This window comes from Taeniopygia guttata, chromosome 1 (genome assembly GCF_048771995.1).
Source record: "Taeniopygia guttata chromosome 1, bTaeGut7.mat, whole genome shotgun sequence".
Classification (NCBI taxonomy): Eukaryota; Metazoa; Chordata; class Aves; order Passeriformes; family Estrildidae; genus Taeniopygia; species Taeniopygia guttata.
In genome coordinates, this window is record NC_133024.1 from 76,673,904 (window position 1) to 76,696,094 (window position 22,191).

At 39.2% G+C, this 22,191-nt stretch overlaps 1 protein-coding gene across 3 annotated transcripts in view; it reads right to left on the reverse strand.

Moving 5' to 3' along the window:
• Positions 1-11,752, reverse strand: part of DOCK9 (dedicator of cytokinesis 9) — a 113,184-nt gene extending 101,432 nt beyond the window's left edge. For 2 of the 3 annotated variants that reach the window (XM_072931442.1, XM_030276440.4), the window contains exon 1: positions 11,447-11,752. In XM_072931442.1, the coding sequence (XP_072787543.1) occupies positions 11,447-11,560 (114 nt within the window). In that variant the 5' untranslated portion in view covers positions 11,561-11,752. The remainder of the gene's footprint in view (positions 1-11,446) is intronic. The other variant, XM_030276497.4, reaches the window with a different exon arrangement.
• Between the last annotated feature and the right edge of the window lie 10,439 nt (positions 11,753-22,191).

Here is a 22,191-nt window from a genome sequence, read left to right on the forward strand (position 1 = left end):
TATTATGCCTTTTATATATTTAGGGAAGTGAGGAGGCATAAATGAAGCAATCTATGAAATGCTATTTTAAATCCTACATACACGTATGACAGGTAATTACCTAGCTGCCGATGGAGAGATGCACACAGATTTATAGCCCTGCTAGCAGCAAGATGCTAAATATCTTAGCTAACAGTTATCTTAGCTAAGTTAAATATTTGAGAACTGCAGAAAGCTCAGTCTTCTCACAGATCCATTCTTACACGAGTAATACACTTTGATCCACAGATGAGTAATGGGATCTGCCAGCTCTGTGCCTTAAGTTCAAACTTAACTCAAATATACCTTGAGGACAGACATACCAAGAACAACCCAAGGAACTTTGGGAAGTTGACCAAGCCAATCTAAACTGAATAGATAAGCATTTATTGCTAAGCATGAGACACAAAAGACCTACCCCTTTTAACACTGCAAGCCATAGCACAGGATTTCTGATATTGAAATATGCTCGGTGGACTCCATCTAGTGGTCACACAACTTTCAGCTTTCTGAAGTTAAAGTGATCCTTCTGGGATTTGAAATAGCTGATAACAGAATATTATTTCCATTAGAAAGCTACAAATCAAGACTGTAATTACAGGATATTATTTTAGAAACACTGATGAAACCATGATGGAATAAATAATGGTCAACAATACAGCAGACAGGGAAAAAAATTTAAATCCATTTTTTTATCAAGCTTACCATATTCAGGTAAGAGGAGCAGAAACTTCAGGCTCAGACATCCTTTTTTTACTTTTAATTTGTCTAAGAAGGTCATTCAGGTTCAGGTCTTTCTCCTTTCCTTTGTTCCAAACTCTGCCAGGAACAAGTTCCAACTTCCCCTACAGGAGATGAATTGCTGCCAAAATATTATGCTGGATTTATTGTCCCTTGAACTTTATCAGCAAGGCTGTATACACCAGGATTATTTGATTATTCTTTCCTAATAGGAACCTCATATTTAATGTGAGGAAAAACTTACTGGATCATGTTGTATGCTCTGGCTGGGAAGAAATTATTATAACAACCATATTAAGCCATATACAATACCAGGCAAATAACTCCAAAGTGATAACAAGCCTGGCAAGCAAAAATCCCAGGACAATTTCTGAAGGAAACCAGAATAGCACCCTTCAAATAATTACGATGTGTGTCCTCTATTCATTAACCTGAATGCTCTTTTTAAACTCACTGACGCTTGAGGATCAGCAAAAATTTAAAATCCATTTTGGACTAGCAAACAGAGAGAGAGTGTGGCCTCCTTAAACACCCCTTTAAGACAAATATATTACTATGATTTTCACATAAACAACCTACCAGATCAGACAACATGACATTGCACATGTAAGTGCCAGTGCAAGTGCATGCAAATATGCCTGGCAGAAAGACATCTGGAACACCACTTGACAACGTCACTGTGCTGGGAAAAATAAGACATGGGCTAGGGAGATCGCTTCCTATCTTATTTTCACAAAGCTTCAGTTCTGTATCATTCTGTTGCCTGGTAGTCCCTTACCAACAGAGCTACAAACAAGCCCAGAAAGGCATGAAGTGAAGGGCAAGCAGAATCAGCTCCCTGGTGAAGAACAAGACTTCTTCTGAAACCAAGGGATATAAAGACCATTATGCAACATTAAAGAGCAGAGTGTGAAATAGTATTGTCAATGTGATTGAACTGGCAAATGGATGACAACCCTTCCATCACCTTAAAACTCAAGCCTCTTTTCTGTATGTTGATATCCACAGCATTTTCATTTGACTTTTGATTTCTTGACAAATCTGTTAAAATGAGAACAAGAACTTATCTTGACATTGACCTCTCCATGGAAAACACCCAGCTCTTCCTGTGGAGCATCTACCTTCTCATTCATGTATGTTTCAGCACTCCTTTCAGCCTATGAAGGGCAGCTGTGCATTGGGTAACCAGTAAGGTAGCAAGATCATGTATCTCCACATCAAAACTAAAGCATCCAAAGGCAGTGGAGGCTCTGGATTTGCAGGCTGAAACCAAATTTTATGTCTATAAACTCAGTCACATTGAATTCCAGGCTCCTGAAATTAACTACTTTACAATTTCGGTGTTATAACAAGTGAAATGTATTACATCCTGCACTGATGTAACCCGAACTTTAAATGCTTTCTCAACTTGAAATTATGCAAGCTTTATCTATTCTGATTCAAATTCTCCCACTCTTTGTTGGGAGAATACTTTTATAGTAGTCAAAATATAAGCTTCTGTCTTATCTCTGAATTCAACAAGCAACTCCTCCCCACCCACAGAGTACCTGGAAGTAGTAAAAACAGTTTCATCTATGCCTCAAATTTCCAAACCCAGATCAGTATCTGTCAACATGCCATTTCTTTTTAAGTCAATAGCTCCACCTGAGTATCAAAAAACACCCAGAAGTACACAAAGCAGCAGCTAAGGATTATTTATTTACACTGATGGATCTATATTACAGGCTTCTCTGAACCCTAGCAGCTATGGATCAGCATTACTCCTTCTCAGGTTTGTTGTGACTACATTTATGTGTTCATCTTCCTTGGTTTTTTTTTCATTTTGGGTGGTTTGGCATTGTTTCTCTCTTTTTATTTGGGTTTGAGGAAAAGTTGTTTTAAAAGTGTTTTAAAACATATTTAGGTAGCTTAGCTAATTTTATGCAAGGTCATTTGATATTTCCACTGCATGAAAAAAAAAAATGCTTCTTAGCAGAAGAAACTTCAAAGGGGACTACTTGATTATGACTTGTAAGGACTAACAATGTTCATTCTTCCCTGAGTTTAGAAGAATAAGGTATCATTTTGAAAAGTAACTACCTTTGTAGATTTGGTGTCCTACATATTTTATTATTCTTTCCTAGAATTGTTACTAGAAGAAATTTTCCATGAGTACTAAAAATATAGTTAGGAGAAAAAAGCCAGTCTAAATCATGCTTCCTTGATTTGCACAGAATTATAAAGTTGACACTTTCTTTCTGAACTATCATTACTGAGAATGTTGCACAAAACAAGGTCTGTTTTGCATTTAACCTTTCCACAGAAATACTGTGAATCTGAGTTTTTAGGCAATGTGCAGCTTCAGCTGACTTCCTTCTTCCTCCTCCCAGTCTCCAGATTGAAAACTGATCCAGAACTTTCATGTTCTTTTTTGTTTGTTTGTTTTTGACACAGTTGCAGGGGTTGAATTACAAATGTTGTTCTAAAGCTACCTGGCATCCTTTTCATCAGCTACTGAGCTGAAGAAAAATTCTAGCCGGTTCTCTAGTGGAATGGGCCTTTCTATTCAGAGAGGGCCCCATCCCCAAACTTGGCCTGGACCCAGAGATTTAAAACTAGAATTCCGGAAAAAACCTCCATTAACATTGACATCAACAAGTACACCAGTCTGAAGAGCCTGCAATCTGCTTGAGCCATGGATGTGCTGGAGAGAGCACAGCAGTGGGCCACAAAGATGATTAAGGAACTGGAGCACCCCTCCCAGGAGGACAATCAGAGAGCTGGCACTGTTCAGCCTGGAGAAGGCTCAGGGGAATCCCATCCATGTATATAAATACCTGCAGGGAGGGTGCAAAGAGGACAGAGCCAGGCTCTGCTCAGTGCTGCCCAGTGACAGGGCTGGAGGCAATGAACACAACCTGAAACACAAGAGTTACCTCTCAACATCAGGGAACACTTTTTCACTGTAAGCACTGGCACAGGTTGCCCAGAGAGGTTGGGAATCTCCATCCTTGGAGATACTCAGAAGCTCCCTGGACACAGCCTTGGCAACTGGCTCTAGGTGCTGGTCCTTGAGACAGAGAGCTGAACCAAATGACCTCCAAAGGTCCCTTCCAGGCTCAGGCAGCCTGGGACTATGTTACAGAACCATGGCATGCCTTTGCACCCCATCCCTTGGAGAGATCTTACCTGTTGTTTTTTGTGTTTTGTTTTTTTTTTTAATTCTGCATATTCACCATTAGGCTCAAGGTAACACTGCCTAGTCACAGAATGGAATGGTTAATTTCACCAGCCTCAGGTGCCAGATCCAGACTTTTTAACAAAGGCTTTTTGGTTTCTGCTTCCTCATTTTTCCCTTCACTTGAATTGCTAACAATCTCTGGATCCAGCAGGAGAATACAGAAGACAGTACCTGGATTCCCCATTCCTCCTCTTATATCTGATTATTGGGCACAGATGAGGAGATGACAAACTGCTGTAACAGATGCAGCCATCCGTCCTTACACTAACAAAGAATCCCACCCCTCACTCGTTGCAGTCAGATTAAGACTTTTTATTTTCTTAATGTATCTGTAGCAAAGATGCTATTTCTCCCAAATGGTCACAATGGCAATGTAAGTAGAAGACAACACCAGCAACAGATGCTGGATTTGTCTGACGAAACCTTTGTGGTCCACAAGCGATTTCTTCATAAAATCCCATTCAGAGCTTCTGATCAACTTTCTGAAGACCTTTAGACAACCTAGGACATTTTTTTCCAAAGCAGAGTCCATTCCACCAATGGAATTATAGCCCTTGCTTAACACAAGAAATCTAGTCCATAATATTAAAAGGGTCAGGTTTCAATATGTGTTAATTTATTGCATTTTTAGTGCCAGAAGAAATCTCTATTTTGAGATAATGCATGCTCACTTTCATTCTCACAAGAAAACTTTACTTACAGTAAAATAAAATTTAAAAAAAACCTGTAGCTTTCTCAAGATGCAATACCTACCCCTATCTCATAGATTATTAAATTTAAGAGGCCAAAGACATCAGCCTCTGGACTAAGACAGAATGTAAGCCACCTTTCACAAATCTATCTTCTAAATTAAGGTCTTGAATAAGCTACCTGACCAGAATTATTGGAGTATCTTCTTCTCTTTAGAAATAAGTAATTTCAAAAATACTTCAGTGAGAAAAGCGTTGTGTAATTTATGGACTACTTCTGCAACTTTCCTGCCTTGCAAAATTAATGCTTTTAATGGACACAGACAATCTAAGGAGGGGCAAGGGAAACCAATTTGTCTTCACTCTTGTAAAAATGATGGAGTACACAAGTCCAATGAAGTATTTGAGACTGTTCAATTTCAAAATAAAAAATAAACACTAGCTAAGGAAAGAAGTTTTACATATACATTATTTTAATACATATTATTTTTTATTGTAATTGCATTAGTAAATTCTTTAGCCACCATCAGAAACTTAAGATCTAAACAAGAGCTTCCTGGACACCAGCACAGGAGATGTTATTACACCTTTTATCTCCATAAAGAACCAGTGGCATCAAAACACCTCTAACAATTACAAAAGTTCTTAAATAAAAGCCATATAAGCTATACATTTCTTAGGAGGCCACAACCAAGCTGCTTGCTGTCTTGAAAACTGAACTCCCCTTGCTTGCTTCAACAACTTATGAATAACCTTCTCATTATTTTTAAAGCAAACCCACATGAATTTAACAGAATCTCCAAGTTACCTCAAAAATACAAATATCTGACAAAATTTACAAGTTCACAAATTGTTGATCTTGAATACACATTCATATCTCTGATGGTTATCTCATCTCAGATACACACTACTCACAAAAGAACCCAATGACCACGTGGGCTTAAAAATTACCTGAGCATTCACATCTGTGCAACAGAAAAGACAGTTTACACTAAGGGTCTAGTTTTCAAGATGAGTGGTTACAGACCTTTTTGAAGCATTTCCATTGAAGCATAATATAGCATAACCAATAACTTTAGGTGAGATGCGCTTTTAAGTTTATTGCACAAGGTCTTGAAAAAATTATAATCCCAGGGTTGTGAAAGTCCCAAATTTAAATGTAGGTGTAATGAGTTCTACTTCCATTGAGATAGAAACATCCTGCCTGAGGATTAAAGGGCATGCGTAGGAGGAAGAGAAGAAAGATAAGCTATGCTGTGGTATCCCGTACTGCACAAGATGGAAAATTCAAACCAGCATCAGGTACATCTGACATTTGCTGTATTAGAAACAACTACATATATAAAGCACATATTCTTCTCTCTTAAATATAATTATCCTTGTCTAGCAGGAAAGAAAAAATTCCAGAAAATAATGCCTTCCAAGAACCATCTAATGTTAAAAGCTTAAATGTCTAGCTGTTCACACAGAAACTCAACACTCTTGTATTTTCTCTCTCATATTGCCTTCTGAGCAAGAACTTAAAAATTAAAATAAGTTTAATGGCATTTCTTAATATAAACTTAAGTACTGTAGTCCAGCCTCTGAATCTTTGCAACCACAGAAATGTCTATCATACCCGGTAAGTCTCCTTTGCAGTGTCAGGCTTTTCAGAAATAAGTGTTCTAACTACTATCTTGTATCCAATCAAAAAGTTTATATATTGCACTTTGCAAAAATAAACACCTTTATTAGAAAGATCTTATTCTCTGAGAATATTTATTTCTTTTACAAAAGGTAAGCAGTATGTAATATAAACCAAAATAACTTCTTAGGGTCAAGTACTAGGCTTTTTCCCCCAGGTAAAGAAAGTTCAGCAGTTCAGAGTGACTGAATTAGCATCACCATTTTTAGCACGTTCTTACAAGATGAAATATGTTACAGTGATGTTCATTGTCAGCAACAATTTTTCCTTTAAAATCTTGAGTGTCAGTTCACATCCCCCTGCTTTCACTCAGCCATTCATAATGATTTGCTGCTTCCAAATTCCTTATGTATACAACTTCACATTCCATGTACAGAAAGCTCAAGCTTCATCCATGTTTCCAGCTTTTCTGTACCAATCAGCTCTAAAAGATCCCAGTCTCCCTCATCCCTTTAGCATTACATACCACTTTTGAATTCCTACTTTCCTAAAGGAAGCCACTGACTGTTTTCTAGACACACTACAACTGAAATCTGGCAGTTAATGAGGATCCAAATACTCTGCTCATCACATACAGAGAAGCTGCTTTGGAGAGAAGCGCATAAGCCTTCTGTGTACATGGTATATGAAATGATACAGGAATCAGACAGGAAAATGCCAACCCAAAATAAATACTACATAATCCTCCCAGTATTTTTGGGGAGATGCTGTATTAAAAACTTGGCAATAATACAGCATAGAGTGCACCTCACCATCTTTTCTTATGGAGTTGAGATTAACAGGAAGCAGAGATCAGGATTGGAAGGACAAAGCTGACATAAGTTTTCTTATAAAGAAAAGAAAGAATACCAAATAATTTGATATCAAAGACTCAGTAGGAGTTGTCTTTGCCTTTGTGATATACTGATTTTCTACCATGTCTGAAAAGCTGAATTTCTGGAAGAGTTTTAGAACTCAAGAGCTCCATCAGGTATTTGAACTCAACGTATGAAGCCCAAGACTATCTTAAGATACAGTTCTAGCCTTTAAATAATTAACATCTATTTTACATATCCAAATAAAAAAGAAGAACTGTATGGAGCAATTTGAGAATCTCTCAGATTTCATCCTATTTTCCCATATTGCAAAATTCTTCTGTATAATATTAATTTTGACATGGGGAAACAACTTTTGCTGCATTATTTGGCATATTTAAACATTTTCATTAGCTGCATATTTGACAAAGGCATTTTATTCACAGCTAAGTAAAGCAGATCAAATTTTAGAGGTCAAACATTATCTTAATTGCTTATTATCCTTAAATGTCAGCTCTCATATAGGTATATTATTATAAATAACCCCAATGTAGAGTAATTTTGTTGCTTTGAGATGAGTTATCATTAACATACTACTGAAAGAGACACTGATCTGTATGCAACATGCTTTGAGTAACTCATCATCACTTAAAGACATCACTTTCAATTATGCATAATACTAAAACTGCATTGAAAACTGCTCTTGGCAAGATTGCTGGTTTAAGAGACACACTTGTCATCCCCATAATCTTCCCTCTCAGACATAAATATATTTGGGTGGCCAGAAGCATCAAATTAAGTCACATGACAAGTCTGAAGTCAAAACAACATCAACAATGCACAAGAGAATATTCAGCAAGGATGCTACTGTCAAGCAGAAAATATAAAAACTGAATCTAAATAATCAAGAAATACATTATGTGCCTTACAACACAGTAAAAAGCTGATTGCCAAATATAAAGATTTCATTTCAGCCAACCAAACTGTACTTGTTGGTTCAGCAAACTGTATCTAACAGAGAGAACATATGAGATGTCAAATGCTGACAAGAGAGCTTGCTTCATTCTGTGATGAAAACTAGCTTGGCAAGCCACATCTGCTTCATGTTTTTTTACTACACAGTCAAGTTATTTAGTCTGTCAGCTGGCTGAAAGTCTCTGACTTTTAGATCCAATGAAGAGCAATCTGAAAATCTAAGATGTACCATGCTATCCTACTGACATGCTGTTTTCAGTTCTCTTTCATCAATATAATCTCAAGGACATTAATAAAATGGGGGGAAAAGCACGTATTTTAGTAAAGTGATCTAATAAACCCCATTTATATATGGGCAAAGCTTTTCTTTTTCCTTTTTAATCTAGCCATATATTGTTGATTGTAAAAATGGATGGAACTGTTAAACAGTAGCCACAATAGCAACTTATAGAATCTACTCAAGCTCAGAGATATTTGTAGCTCCCATTTATCTGCTCCTGCAAGTAATGACTGGATGTTTTGCATCACTACTCAGTACATTCTGCTGCAGAGATGTACAGTCCAAAGCAATAGTTGGTTGTAAAGATCTGGACAGATCATCCACCATGAATACTAGTTGGAATTAATTCTTTCCTGCCTCCAGATTCTACACAGCATGACTAGTCAATGGCAAACAGCAGTTTTTCAATACTGGAAAACCTCAGCACTTGTTCATGAGCAAGTGATGACAGTAAGATCCCTTTAGTTACCAGTGCTGAACTATGTTTTAAGCGAGACAATTTGTTAACAACTCAGTTGAAAAAATCCTGGGAAAGTGCTATATCAAAGAGCTTTGAGAGGCAGCTTTGGAAGGAAAGTGGGTCTCCTTTACTTTAAAGACCCACAGCTGAACAGAGTATTCCACAACTACTGTAACACTGGTAAGACTCGTCTTTTCACCAGATAACAAAGCCCAGATATCTTTATTCAGATAACAAAGCCCAGAAACTCAGATAAGAAACAGGTAAACCTGTCAAACTTAGAGATGTATTTTTTTTTTAAGTCTTCTACAGCAAAAAACAATACTATCCCACCAAAATTTCTCCTTTATAAAAGTACTATTTCATTCCAAAAATCAATGTTCAACAAAAAGAGTTACAGTATATTAATAGGAGGAAGAAAATGTAAATGTAAACCTGTAATTACTAGCATGTTATTCCATTACTTAAACAGTGTGTGCAAAAGAACACTGGAGCTCAGTGATAAAATGAACAGTACTTATAGTAAGAGAGACATAGCAGCTGGGGCAAAATACAGCTGAAATAGGAAGGTGAACTTCAGCACAAGACTGCACGTGAGGGAGATGGGGATTCAGCTTCATGCGTCTAGTTAACATAAAAGGATCAAAAACCTGACATGAATGTTAAACCATGAATGGTAAGTCACTCCTTTTGTTTCTAAAATGCTGATGAAGACCTTATTCAGGATAAGATCAAGAACAGTACACCACTTTGCACCATCACTTCTTTAATCTCCATAAAATTCTGCAGAATATGCTGTTGTGACAGCTTAAAAATACCTGGGATATTAGTGCCTATCACCCTATTATATACTTAATAATTTAATTAATTCAGCTTGACCATTATTATGGTCAAACTGAATTAATTAAAGATGCATATGAATATTTTCCAACTCACTGACACTAGTCATAAGTGAACTAAGGAAAAACCTTCTAAAGGCAGAGGAGGGAATGGCAGGGTTGCAGACACTGCAAACATTTATGTCATGAAAATACCTAAATCTCCTTTGTGCTTCCCCAAAACAAGAAGTATTTTAAAATACATATATTCTTTTTCCACAGTTCCCAAAAAGTACTTGATCCCTGGAGAAGTGTTAACATATTTGGATGTTCACTCCATGTAAACATGCTAGCCCCTTGTGGAAAGCTGTCAGTATCCAGGAAGACTCTGAATTTTTCACATTTTATAAATTATGTGATGCATAGATAACTAAAGAGCAATCTCATTTTAGATCCATTGTCTTTTAAAAAAAAGGTATTTGTCTTTCAATCACAGCTACAGCATTTGTTACTCTCACAACACACAGCTATGACAAGACACTGTCCCAACAGGAGGTTCAAAAAAAGACAAGATCATACTTAGCAAGAGCAAAGAACAAAGGACAGATCAGCTTCCAGTGTCAGGGATTCCAGCAGCAGAACTTCTTCACTTACACAGAGTTAAACGCTTACTGAAACATTCCGTTTGGAGATAACAAAACCACAAAGAAAACAAATGCATACCATGAATAAGAGTCCCAGAAGAGAAACCCTGGAAAGTCTTACTGAGGCTGTTTAAAATGTCATCACCTGCTGCCTCAGTACAGCATCTAACAGAACTAAATTCCTAGGATTGGAAAAGACTTCTAGAGATCATCTAGTCCAAACCCCCTGCCAAGGCCGGGTCACCTGGAGCAGGTGACACAGGAACACATCCAGGTGGGTTTCAAATGTCTCCAGAGAGGGAAACTCCATGACCTCCCTGGGAAGCCTGTTCCAGTGGTCTGCCACCCCCAATAGAAAGAAGTTCTCCCTGCTCTTGAGGTGGAAATTCTTGTTTATGGCCATTGGTCCTTGTCCTTTTACTAGGCACCACTGAAAAGAGTTTGGCACCATCCTCTTGATACCTGCCTTTGAGATATTTATATGCACATATGGCATCCCCTCTCAGCTGTCTTTAAACTAAAATACCCGGTTTAGACAACTATTTACACAAATTTACTTTCAGCCGTTTAAATTAATGAACGCGCCCAACCGTGCACTGGAGAGAGGAGCAACCATGTGCGAACACGGAACAGGGACAGCCAGGATAAACAACACGCTAAAACCCTCCTGCTACACTTGCCAGCGCTTATCTTCCATTCCGCACGACACAACGAAAAACTGCATCTTAGTTGTAAAGAGAGTAGGGAGCAGCAAGATGAAAAATCACTTTCGCGCCGCTATTTCGACGCACGCAAAAGCGACGGGGTCCCGTCGGGCCGGGCGCCAGCTGCCCGCTCCACAGGTGAAGTTGGCGGGGGGCGGGCGCAGCGCCCAGCCGTGCCCGCCGGGAGCCGCATCCCAGGGCGGGCGCGCTCCCCGCGGCCGGCAGCGCCCGCCCCGCCCGCGGCTGCACCGCACCTCGGCCCGCCGCGGCAGCCGCCCGAGCGCCGAGCAGCCAGGGATCAAAGCCCGCCGCCGTGACAGCCCGCAGGGATCAAAGGGCCCGTCTCCTCCTCGGGGCACCGCGCAGCCCCTCCAGGCCCCGGGCCGGAGCCCCGCCTGGGCCGCCGCCGCCGCACTCACCAGGAGGACGGAGCCGCGCACCACCTCCGAGACGCTCTGCCGCAGCTCGGCCGCCGTGCCGGGCTTGCTCAGCGCCCGCGTGAACTTCCGAGTCTCCGGAGCCACGAGTGCCATGGCTGCTGCCTCCGCGCTCCCTCCCTCCCTCCCTCCTCACTCGGCGCGGGGCCGCCGCAGCCCTCCCGGCGCGGCCGCCGGACGGACGGACGGACGGACGGACGGACAGCGGCGGCGGCCGTCGGGGGCGGGCAGGGAGCGCAGCCCCGCGGGGCCGGGTGCCGCGGGCAGCCCCTCCCTCCCTGCCCCGATTGGCGCGGCCGCCAGCGGGGCGGGGGGCGGGGCCTCGCCGTGCCCACCTGTTCCCGCAGCGCCGTTCTGATTGGCCGCGGGTTACCTGCCCGGCTGCGGCTCCGCGCTCTCATTGGCCCGGCCGGACCCGGGGCTGCGGCGGGGCGGGGCCGGCCCGAGCCGGAAGTTGCCGCCCGGCGAGCGGCCCCGCCCCGGCGGGAGCGGCGGCGGCTCCGCCGCGGTGCCTCGGCCGCGGTGCCTCGGCCGCGCTCTGCCCGCCCGCGCTCTGCCCCGGCGGCGGCGGCTGCTGCTGCTCCTGGCCGGACCTGCACAGGGGAGGGAGGCAGCCTGCCCCTCTGCTCAGCCCTGGTGAAGCCGCATCCGGAGTGCGGTGTCCACTACCGTGCGAGGGAGTCCTGGAGCGGGTCCAGCGGCGGGAACAAAGATGATGGGGGACTGGAGCATCGCTCGTATGAGAACAGGCTGAGGAAGCTGGGCCTGTTCAGCCCCGAGGAGATTGAGACAGGACCTCATCAACGTCTATCAGTATTGAAGGGAGGGTGCCAAGAGGATGGAGCCGGGCTCTGCTCGGTGGTGCCGAGCAGCAGGACAAGAGGCAACGGGCAGAGACCGATTCACAGAAGTTCCATTTGAATATAAGGAAGAACTTCTTTACTGTGCCAAATGACCCAGCACTGGAAAAAGTTGCCCAGAGAGATCAAAGATTCTCGTTCACTGATGATTCAGGAACCTCCTGGGCACAGCCCCGTGCGCTGGGATGACCCTGCTTGAGCAGGGAGGTTGGACCAGACATCCCACAGTGCTCCCTTCCAGCCTTGTCCATTATGTTATTCTGTACTGTAGACACACATGCACATGGAGCTGTTTAAGTGAGAGTCCAAAACCTGGGTAAATGGGTGCTGGAGCTGCAGCACCCACAGTGTGGTATTGTGTGCTGCTCATGCATCCAACTTTTTCTCTGAGGCTTTCTATTTTACTTTTTTGCTCTCACATATAGTACCTATTTGTAGACAAAGTTGCACGTGTCCTTATTTGAGTAAGGACCGCAAAAGTGATGAGGGCTCTGGAGCAATTTCTTAGGAGGGGAGAATGAAGGAGCTCAGCCTGTTTGGTCTAGAGAAGAGAAGACTGCAAGGAGATCTCATTAATGCATATGAATGTCACAAATGCAGGTGTCAAAACAATAATGCCAGACACTTCAGTGGTGCCCAGTGACAGGATGAGGAGCAATGGCCACAGACACAAGAATTTCCACATTGAGACGAGGGAGAACTTCCATTGAGGGTGGCATACCACTGGAACAGGCTGCCAAGGGAGGGTCACCTGTTCCAGGTGACTCTGCCTTGGCAGGGGGGTTGGATTAGATGATCTCCAGAAGTCCTTTCTACCCCTAAGAATTTGATTCTGTGGTTCTGTAAAAGTGTGGATGCCTCTAGCATGCTTAATTACCATTAATTCCTGCTGAGAGCCTGGCTGGCAGCACTGCTGGAAGGTATGCAGGCATTGGACACGTTTAAATGCCTGGAGCATTTGAGAGCATTAGAGCTTGTGCACCTTTATCTTCTTAAGCACCTTTTTATATAAAGTAACAACACTTCCCTACACTGAATATGCAGCTTACCACGGAGGGAGGGAAGGAGGAAGGGAAGGAAGGAGGGACTGAGTGCTGTGGACAAGGGGTAAGGGGGCTTTCAGGGGGGAAAAAATAGCACAAAGTGTTTGTGTATGAGGGTGCACATAGTGCTGGATAAAGGGCCTACTTTTTTGGCTGCTTCACAGATACATCTGTAACTAATAAGATTCCAAGTAATTGAGGTAATTCCTTCAGAAAGACAGAAGATAAAAAATGTTCAAATGAAGAAATTTGTATCCTACACAGAGTTTTTGTCCTTGAAGGATCTTTCCTACAGATACTCTGCAGATCTGCATCAAAGGCTCATTTATTCAAATGCACGAGCTGGGATTTTTTAGTAGGATGTCTGTCACAACTTGAGTATTCAAACCAGTTTATACCTTAAGAAAGACATAATGTGCAGAGAGTGTGACTTGCCAGGCTCAGTAAAAAGCACTATAGTTTCTGTTTTCACAAGTCCAAGACCTAGTGTGTTTATGAGTCAATGTTTAGGCTGATAAATCAGAAAATTGCATACTGGTGAGAGAGATTATCTGAACACAGAACTGGATGAGCAGTTATGTAAACATTTAGCTAGAATGAGTTATCTTACAATCATTTTTTAAATTTTTTTTATCTCAGACTGTAGGATATGTCTAGATCTCAAACCTCCACAAGTAAACATGCCCTAGATTTTATATAAATAATAGATTATTATTTTCTAAAATTAAATAATTTGTTATTTTCAGAACTCTAAGGTGTTTTAAATTCTGACAATTCTGACCAAAATAAAAATAGTTTAATCTAGAGATTTTAATGGTTTCTTTAATGTAAAATGGTATCATTTAACTATATTTGCATAATTTAACCATGTTTGTTATCTAGAAATAGTTCTTACGGGTATTATGCATTTTCCTGGAAAAAAGACAGCGTTCTAAGTCTGAAAAAACTCTGAATGACACCTGTATAGGTAAGGATATGTAGGAAAATTGGAAAATGATAGTTTACTTTAAAAAACCATAGAGAATATTCCAAAAATGAGATTATGGCAATTATCAGAGTTTCTTTTCAGCTAAATACATTCAGCTAAAGAAAGAAAAAGAAAGTGACAATTCTGTGTATAAAACAAAAGGAAAATATGAAAGCTGATAAGCAGAAATGGTGAATTACAGTTATGAAACAATGAGACTGACTAATAGTAGCTAAATATAGGAATGAAAAGTCTTGGATCATTGCCTAAAGGGCAAGGGGAATAATTTTTTTAAAGCATGAGGATCAAGAAAGAAAAATATCTAGACAATGGCATGGCTTCCCTGCTACTTTGAAATACACAACTTTCAGTAACAATACCAATGCATAAAAGCATTTATATTTTAATAGAAACCCGAATGGTGCTGTAATAGTTCATGGATGTAATTGCAAATGTTTTATTCAATCAGTGCTTAGTAAGGATGCTAAATAGCAACCAGTAAAGCTTAGAACATTTAAACTTTCAAGAGCAACTAAGTTATGGCACAGAATTTTATAGGATTCTAAATCATTCATGATAATAATCTACATGTGTTTTTTTCCAAAAATGAAGAAGAAAAACTGATTTGGTGTCCACTAGAAGTGCAAAGCAAAGGGGGTTTGGAGCTAAAATACATTATGAGACTCTGACAAAATCATGAAAGTCAAAAGTAAGAATCACATGTAGGAATTAAAGAATTACTGACTTTTGAATATCAACATGATTTGCTGAAATTTAGGCCTGTTGGTTAATGGGATTAGTATTTAACCTGGCAAGGGTCACTGTATAATTGTGAGTTTCTATGAAGACATTAAGGTGTATTCTATTGAATGCTAATATTCTATTAAAAATATTTTTATACAAAACTTGCAACACATCTTTAAGCAAGAAAAATAGATGCAGATATAAATATTTATAGGAAAGAAAGGCATCTAAGTACAAAGAATATTTACAAGTCAAATTATAGAAGTGTTATAGTGTGGTTATGAACAACTCAAGAAGATTAATGCTTATGGTACAAACTTTGGATTTAAAAGTGAAGGAATATTAAGAAGTAGTAATGATGATGGCATTCATCAAACTTTTGTTTTTTTAGTGGTATTGCATTTAACACAAATGATTGACAAACTGGATAAGCCAGGAAAATCTGCCTTGCAGTGAGAGAATGAAGAAGCATCTGTCTTGCTTATACAAAGCCTGGATCATGATGTACTAGGATTTCAAATATTAAAAGTCTCTTTAATCTGTCAGCTAAGATGACAATGAGAACCAATAAATGGCAGGTGAAATTATACTCATGTAGAGTAACATCCTGCTCTTTTAGCCACAAGAGGAGTTATTTGGTATTATCCCTAAGGACCCACTAAGCTCTATTTCCTAATTTCTAAATTAAGATTCAATGGCTTTTCTAAATCCTGTGATCTAAGTCATTCCTTAAGTTATGGACTCAAAGCAAAGCTCACATTATAAAATTTCTTGGCTTTTTTGCTGTGGAGGTCAAGATGATCATAACCTTTCTGACCTGAACATCCTTTGTGTTGGGAAAGAGCTGTTGAGCTAAAGGTCACCAAAAGTACCAATCTCTTCCCTCTTGTGACCAGTGACAGGACTTGAGGAAACAGCGTGAAGCTGAGTCAGGGAAGGTTTAGGTTGGATATCAGGGAAAAGGTTCTTCACCCAGAGGGTGGCTGGGCACTGGAACAGGCTCCCCAGGGCAGTGGTCACAGCACCAGCCTGACAGAGCTCAAGAAGCTTTTGGACAATGCTCTCAGGCACATGGTGTGACTTTTGGGGTATCCTCTGCAGAGCCAGAGGCTGGCTTTGATAATCCTTGTGGGTCTCTTCCAATTCAGCTTATTCTATGATATGGCCAGAGTAGGTGCTAAAAGATCAGAGGAAGCAAGTTTGCACTCACTAAATATTAGTTAAACGGACAGTCCGGAGGTTTTGTAAATAATAAACAACTTAAGAATGGATGTTAAAATCCAGAGAAGATGTAGGGGGTCTTCTGAGGTTTTTTTTTTTGGTAGTCTGAAAGGCAGCAGCATAAAAAGCTACATATTTGATAGCATTTTATCAGTGATTTAAAATGAGTTACTAGTTTTCTATACCTGTAAAAGTTAAATTAAAACAATACTGCTGATGAGTAGATTTTTTAGCATCTTGAAATATACTAACCCATTCAATGATGTGCTGGAGTACGTTTATTTGAGCTCCTTTTTAAAATTCTCCCAAAGCTTGAAAAGAATAATGGAATGTTTTTGCTGCATCTGGTTAAGACTGACTTGTCCCAGGTACAGCTAATCTACCCTTCAAAATATTATACAAGCAGTCCACACAGATATTTCTGAATAGCAGCATTTAGTTCTTCCCCAGCACCCCAGTGGAACATAAGAGCGTGCCGAAGTTTATGTACAGAAAGGTACAAGCATTTAAAAATTGCCTTGAATATACAACACTGGTCTCTTCTCCTCCATGAAATCCATAGTATGCCTTTTTAAGATAACATGGTTGTTTTTTTGTTTTTTTTTTTTAATCAGATGGTGTCCTCAGGTCTACAAAGTTCATCTTAAAAGCAAATACCTGAAAACAGCTGGTTAGTGTAAGGTAGAATAAATATGTATTTCCACTGAGGAGATATACCGTAAATTACTTGGAGGTTGTTTCCTTCAATTATATTAGTAAAAAGAGCACATAGATATTTCTGCTGCTCATAAATGGGAATGCAAAAATTAGTTTAGTTTATTCCTTACCTGGAAATCTGGCTATATCATGAAGTGAAAGGAAGGAGCATTTAGTGGAAGTTTCTCCATAATTTCCATCATGTTACTGTTCAAAAGACTACATCCATTGCCTGTTTTGCAGAATGATGTCATTAATTTCAGTGTAACTCTGTGTTTTAGTCTTAGTTCTTGTAACCCTGCCAATAGAAACATGAGGAAGGACCAAGTAAATATTACATGATCTTTCTACCCATTCATGTGCAGTTTTAAAAGCTCATTTTTCCAATTTTATTTCTCATGTTCAGCAGAGGTATTACAGAATTAATAAAGGCAAACAAAATCTTTCTCTGCACTGATGCACAGCATAAATGCAGCTTCTTTTTTTCTTAAAAGCAGAGGTAATGTTACCTCCCATGACCTGGCTGAACTCCAACCAGGGTAGCTATAGTTCTGTGTAAATATATTCCTATGCACATTCACAAGGATACAAAATTATTCACTTTCTGTCTTTCCTACTGACTCCTAAGACAATTATGACACTTCTTTAAGTTTTTCAGTCAATCAGTTTCATTCAGGCTTCTGGCACAGTATTCCTTCTTCAGCATTAGTTGTAAGACTCTACCCATGAGTATTGCTAACATTTTTGGAGAGTTAGTCATACAATATGAACTGAGTTCCACATAATTTTCTTCTATATCCAATGGAGGATGACAACTGTGTGATTTTAAACCTGATAGAAAATTGATACAGGAATTCTGAGTGTCTGCTCTGATTTTGTAAACTCAGTTTATATAGTTTTTGTTGGACCAAGTTAAAAAAGCCTACACTTAACAAAAATAAAAATAGATGCATAATGTTTAGTACCAATAAATTCATATTTTTTAATTATTTAGAGTTTGACTTTTGCAATTTAAAATGTTTATTTACCTTCACAGTTTTCCATGAACTGCTGTTTAGGATTGCTGTATACTTTTAAGAGATGCTTCATGTCATGCCATGACCACCAGAAGCTGCTTAAGAGCCTACCACCATGGAATACATCTTTCTTTTATCATCAGCATAAGGATTGTTGAAACCTTTAGAAGAGGATTTCTCTTCTCAGTAGGGATGGAGATTTCCAGCTAAGCCAGACCATATGCTGATTCCCGGATTTCTTATCTGTAATCAGTCTTTCTTTGATGTTGTCAAAGATGTTTCCATTAAAACTGCAGAACTGGTACTTCATCAGTATTCATGTGCAGTATTTATTATTATGAGACTACATCCCTTACTACAAAAATCAGTAATACATTTCTTGCAGTGTTAATATTTGTGATTCCCCACCCACTTTAAACTAAGAGCAGCATAGAGGAGATGGCTGATAACCTCTTAACACATAAAAGCACTGACAAGGTCTCCTGCAGACACTGTAATTCAAAGTAGTCTGTGTGAACACAAATCCTCCATTATTGACTTGCTGCTCATTCCCTTAGTTCAGCATAGCTCACATTTCTTCCATTCTGAGTAGTAACTTCTTCCTACTCAAAGAATTTGGATAAGTGTTCCTTGTTTCAAGGTCAGTTTAGATACAGTTCCAAGACATGATCTAAGAAACAAATAATAAGACATGACCTGTATTCAGCAAAGCATCTGAGCAGTGATTGTTTACAGTACAGACGAGTCCTAATGCTCAAGTTCTTACCTTCACGGCAGAGGAACTGATGCAGCAGAGATCCTTGCTGGCACCAGGGAACAGCTTTCACCATATGTTGTTCACAAGACAAAGAAAACACGTGGGTTTTTTTGGGTTTTTTTTTGGTTTTGTTTTTGTTTTTTTCTGTATATTGCAGCTAGTCTAGTATCTGTTCAAGTAATGCATTTAGGAGATTGTTTCTCTGGTATATGCTCTAAAATGCTAGGATTTGGTTTCTGTGCTTTCTTCCTTGACAATTCTTCTCGCTGTCATTTATAATAAACATAGTCACAATAAGAAACTGTCATAAGAAAATGCAGTATACTGTCATAAAATAAAATTATTCTAGGATATTTTATTGTAAAGATTTATATTTTAATACAACATACAGCTATTTAAAATAACTGCACAATTGCTAATTTCTACTGGCTAAGGGTTTGGTTTGGCAGATTTTGAAGCTGCTTGCTAAATACTTGCTTATGGTTAGCTTATGTAAACTCAGTGGAATCAGTTTTAAAACTTTTTAAAGCAACTTTTAAATAGCTGCACGGCAATCTTAAAACAAAATTAAACAAAACAAAAAAAGCCAAGCAAACCTGAAAAACAGTACAAAAATATTTAAAGGGTTTGAAAGTTTCCTGTCCCTTTATAATTTTTGCATATTTGTAGCCTATGATGGTATACCACAACAATAAGCCTTATTCACATGGGGAACCACAATGACACTACTAGAAATAATCACATGAGGAACAGCTGCAAGAATGAATTTGTGGATGTGGTGTAAATAAGAAAATTGTAAAATTGAATGCTGGAATTATCATGACTAGTACAGAAGGGGAAAAGTCAGACATCTTTCTAGGAAATATAAATACTAAGGAAGTTATATACTTCATAATCAATCCTGGACTATATGACAGACTGAATTTATAACCTGGTGCAATACTACCAAAGAGCAACATCTCCTAATCAAAATAATGACTCAGATCCATATTTGAAACCTTTCAAATGTGACCAGTGATCCATGTGACTTAGGATAAAAATCAGATTTCTTAGAAGGACAATTGAAATTTGTTTAGTTGTTAAGCACACTGGTCTTGGAGGAGGATCCCTGTGAGTGAATGAATCAGATTCCACTGTCTCGTATTTTCCAATGAAACATGATGAGTGGAAGCTCATGAACATTTGTCAGCCTTCCTTTGAAAGGACGAAGGAAAAAGGTCATTTTAAGTTTGATTTCCTTGATTTTCCTGATGTACCGTTTCATATGTACTTACATTGTTTCAAAAAAGCAAACAAACAAACAAACAGAAAAGAAATTTACATTTAAAAAAACTGCTCTTGCTTCCTATATAGGATTTCCATCATTTAGATGTTACTTCTCTGTCCCCCAAGAACTGTCATACGGGTCTTGCATTTAATTTTAATTGCATGTGTGTTCAAAATTAGTTAGCAATAAAATTATTGGGTTACTGTCTGTTTGAAAGCTACAGCTGTCTTGTTATGTGTAGTAGTATCTCTAGCAACCATAAAACCTAAGAGCCTTCCAGAAACCTATTAAGCAATGTGAGTAATACATTTTTGTTTTGGTTTATTTCTGTTTTGTTTTGTTTTGGTTTTTTTTTTTTTGGGTTTTTTTTTTTTTACTCATGGAAAAATGTGCGTCTGCTGGAATGTTTTGGCTGCTTTTTAATACTACATATTCTGTCCATTCATCCACCAATATACTGTATTGTTTTCTTTTGTTAGACAAGAGGAATTAACAGAAAAAAGCCTTCAAAGCCTGTTGTGTAGAGTGGGGAAGTAATTGCTGGAGGTCCCTGGAAGGCTGTGTCTCTTCCATTGGAATTTTTTTTCTCTGTAGAGAAGTCTCACATGTTAGGAGATGGAGCAGCCAAACCCGGATTTATTTTGGGGCCATGTTGTCCTTAGGTTCTCTTCTAAACACTTCGCAGCTGTCCTCTAAACTGATAAATCCTTCAGGAGTTAACATGGCTTATATTCCAAATACAAAAGCAGCTGTAAGGAGACACAGGGCCACAGATTTACTGGCACATTCCAGAGTCTGCAGCAGTGATAAATTGTCTGTAAAACTCATATTTGTGATGCAAGCAACCATATAAACAAAGATGCTATTTTTATATTTTACATATATAATAAGTGAGCAAACATAAAGCCTTGGGTTTGTTCAGACACAAATTTTGTTTCTGCATCTCAGCATTGTTGCTCAATCCTGTAACAGTGAGTAAAATTCCACTATATAAAAATGCTCCTGCTTTCAACAAGCTTTCCATTTATTTTCAGAAAAGCCCCTAATGTGTTGGACAGTGTCTTCAGCACTTATCTTTCAGATCTATGTTCAAATAGCAGACAGAGAGGATCAAACAAGCTGTCCTCTGTCCCTGTGGCTCATTCAGTCAGCATTCCAGTTCTGCCCTGTCTCACTTTCTCACTTTCTTACTTTCTCAGGCTCATCTCCTTGCATCTTAATTTAAAGAAAAGAGGTCATGTAGGTTTGAAGAGTACAGATCTGTTTGAGATACCATCTGTCCTGAAGCATCATCCCTAGATTCCATGATTGGGAGACTTATTAAATCACACCTCATTTTCTTTAGATTTTCTACTGTGCTCTAGTTATCTTCACTCATAATTTTTAATTGTCTAAAATACCATTTTAAGAAAAATCCCTGTATCTTTCAATTGAATCCCTCCATTATCTTCTTTTCTTCTCTTCCTTTAGTTTATGAAATGTATTTCAATTTCAATCCCCAGAACCAATGCTTTTTTAATCAGTTCTTATCAGTGTCTTTCCTGCTTACAATCTTTTTTTGTGTTACTGGCCATGTAATTAGGAAACCTGGAAAGGACTACAAAATATTTTTTTACCTGTTTCAGGAACTGGACACGTTAATAATAAATTTAAAAGAGAAGGTGCCATAACGTGAAAGGATTGTTGGAAAATGCTGCTTTAGGTAGATAATCCAGTGTAAAGTAAAAGAAACAGACCAAAGAACAGTTAGAGGTTATAGGATCAGATAGAGAAAACAAAACAGTAACTGAGTACCAATACACCAAAACAATGTAACAGAAAAGGAAAAGAAACAAAGTATTTAAGTTAGCCTTAGGATTAAGCATAAGAGGAATGGTGTAAAGGAAATTCTGACTTCCAGTTAACAATCCTGCTGCTGCAGTTTTAACTTCTTGTAATTGTAACCTAAGAGTTTCCTGGAAGCTGCTAGCACGGAAGTACATTCAGCCTACAGAAAGGCAAGTTTTCAAGCCAAACATTTTACTTGCTGTTAAAATGAACTTGAAATCTGAATGTAGTCCATTTTTTTATAATACCACATCACAATGGTATTCCAGTGAATATTCCAGTGGATTCCAGTGAATCGAGGTAAATGGTTCTCGTATTAGTGTCCTGTG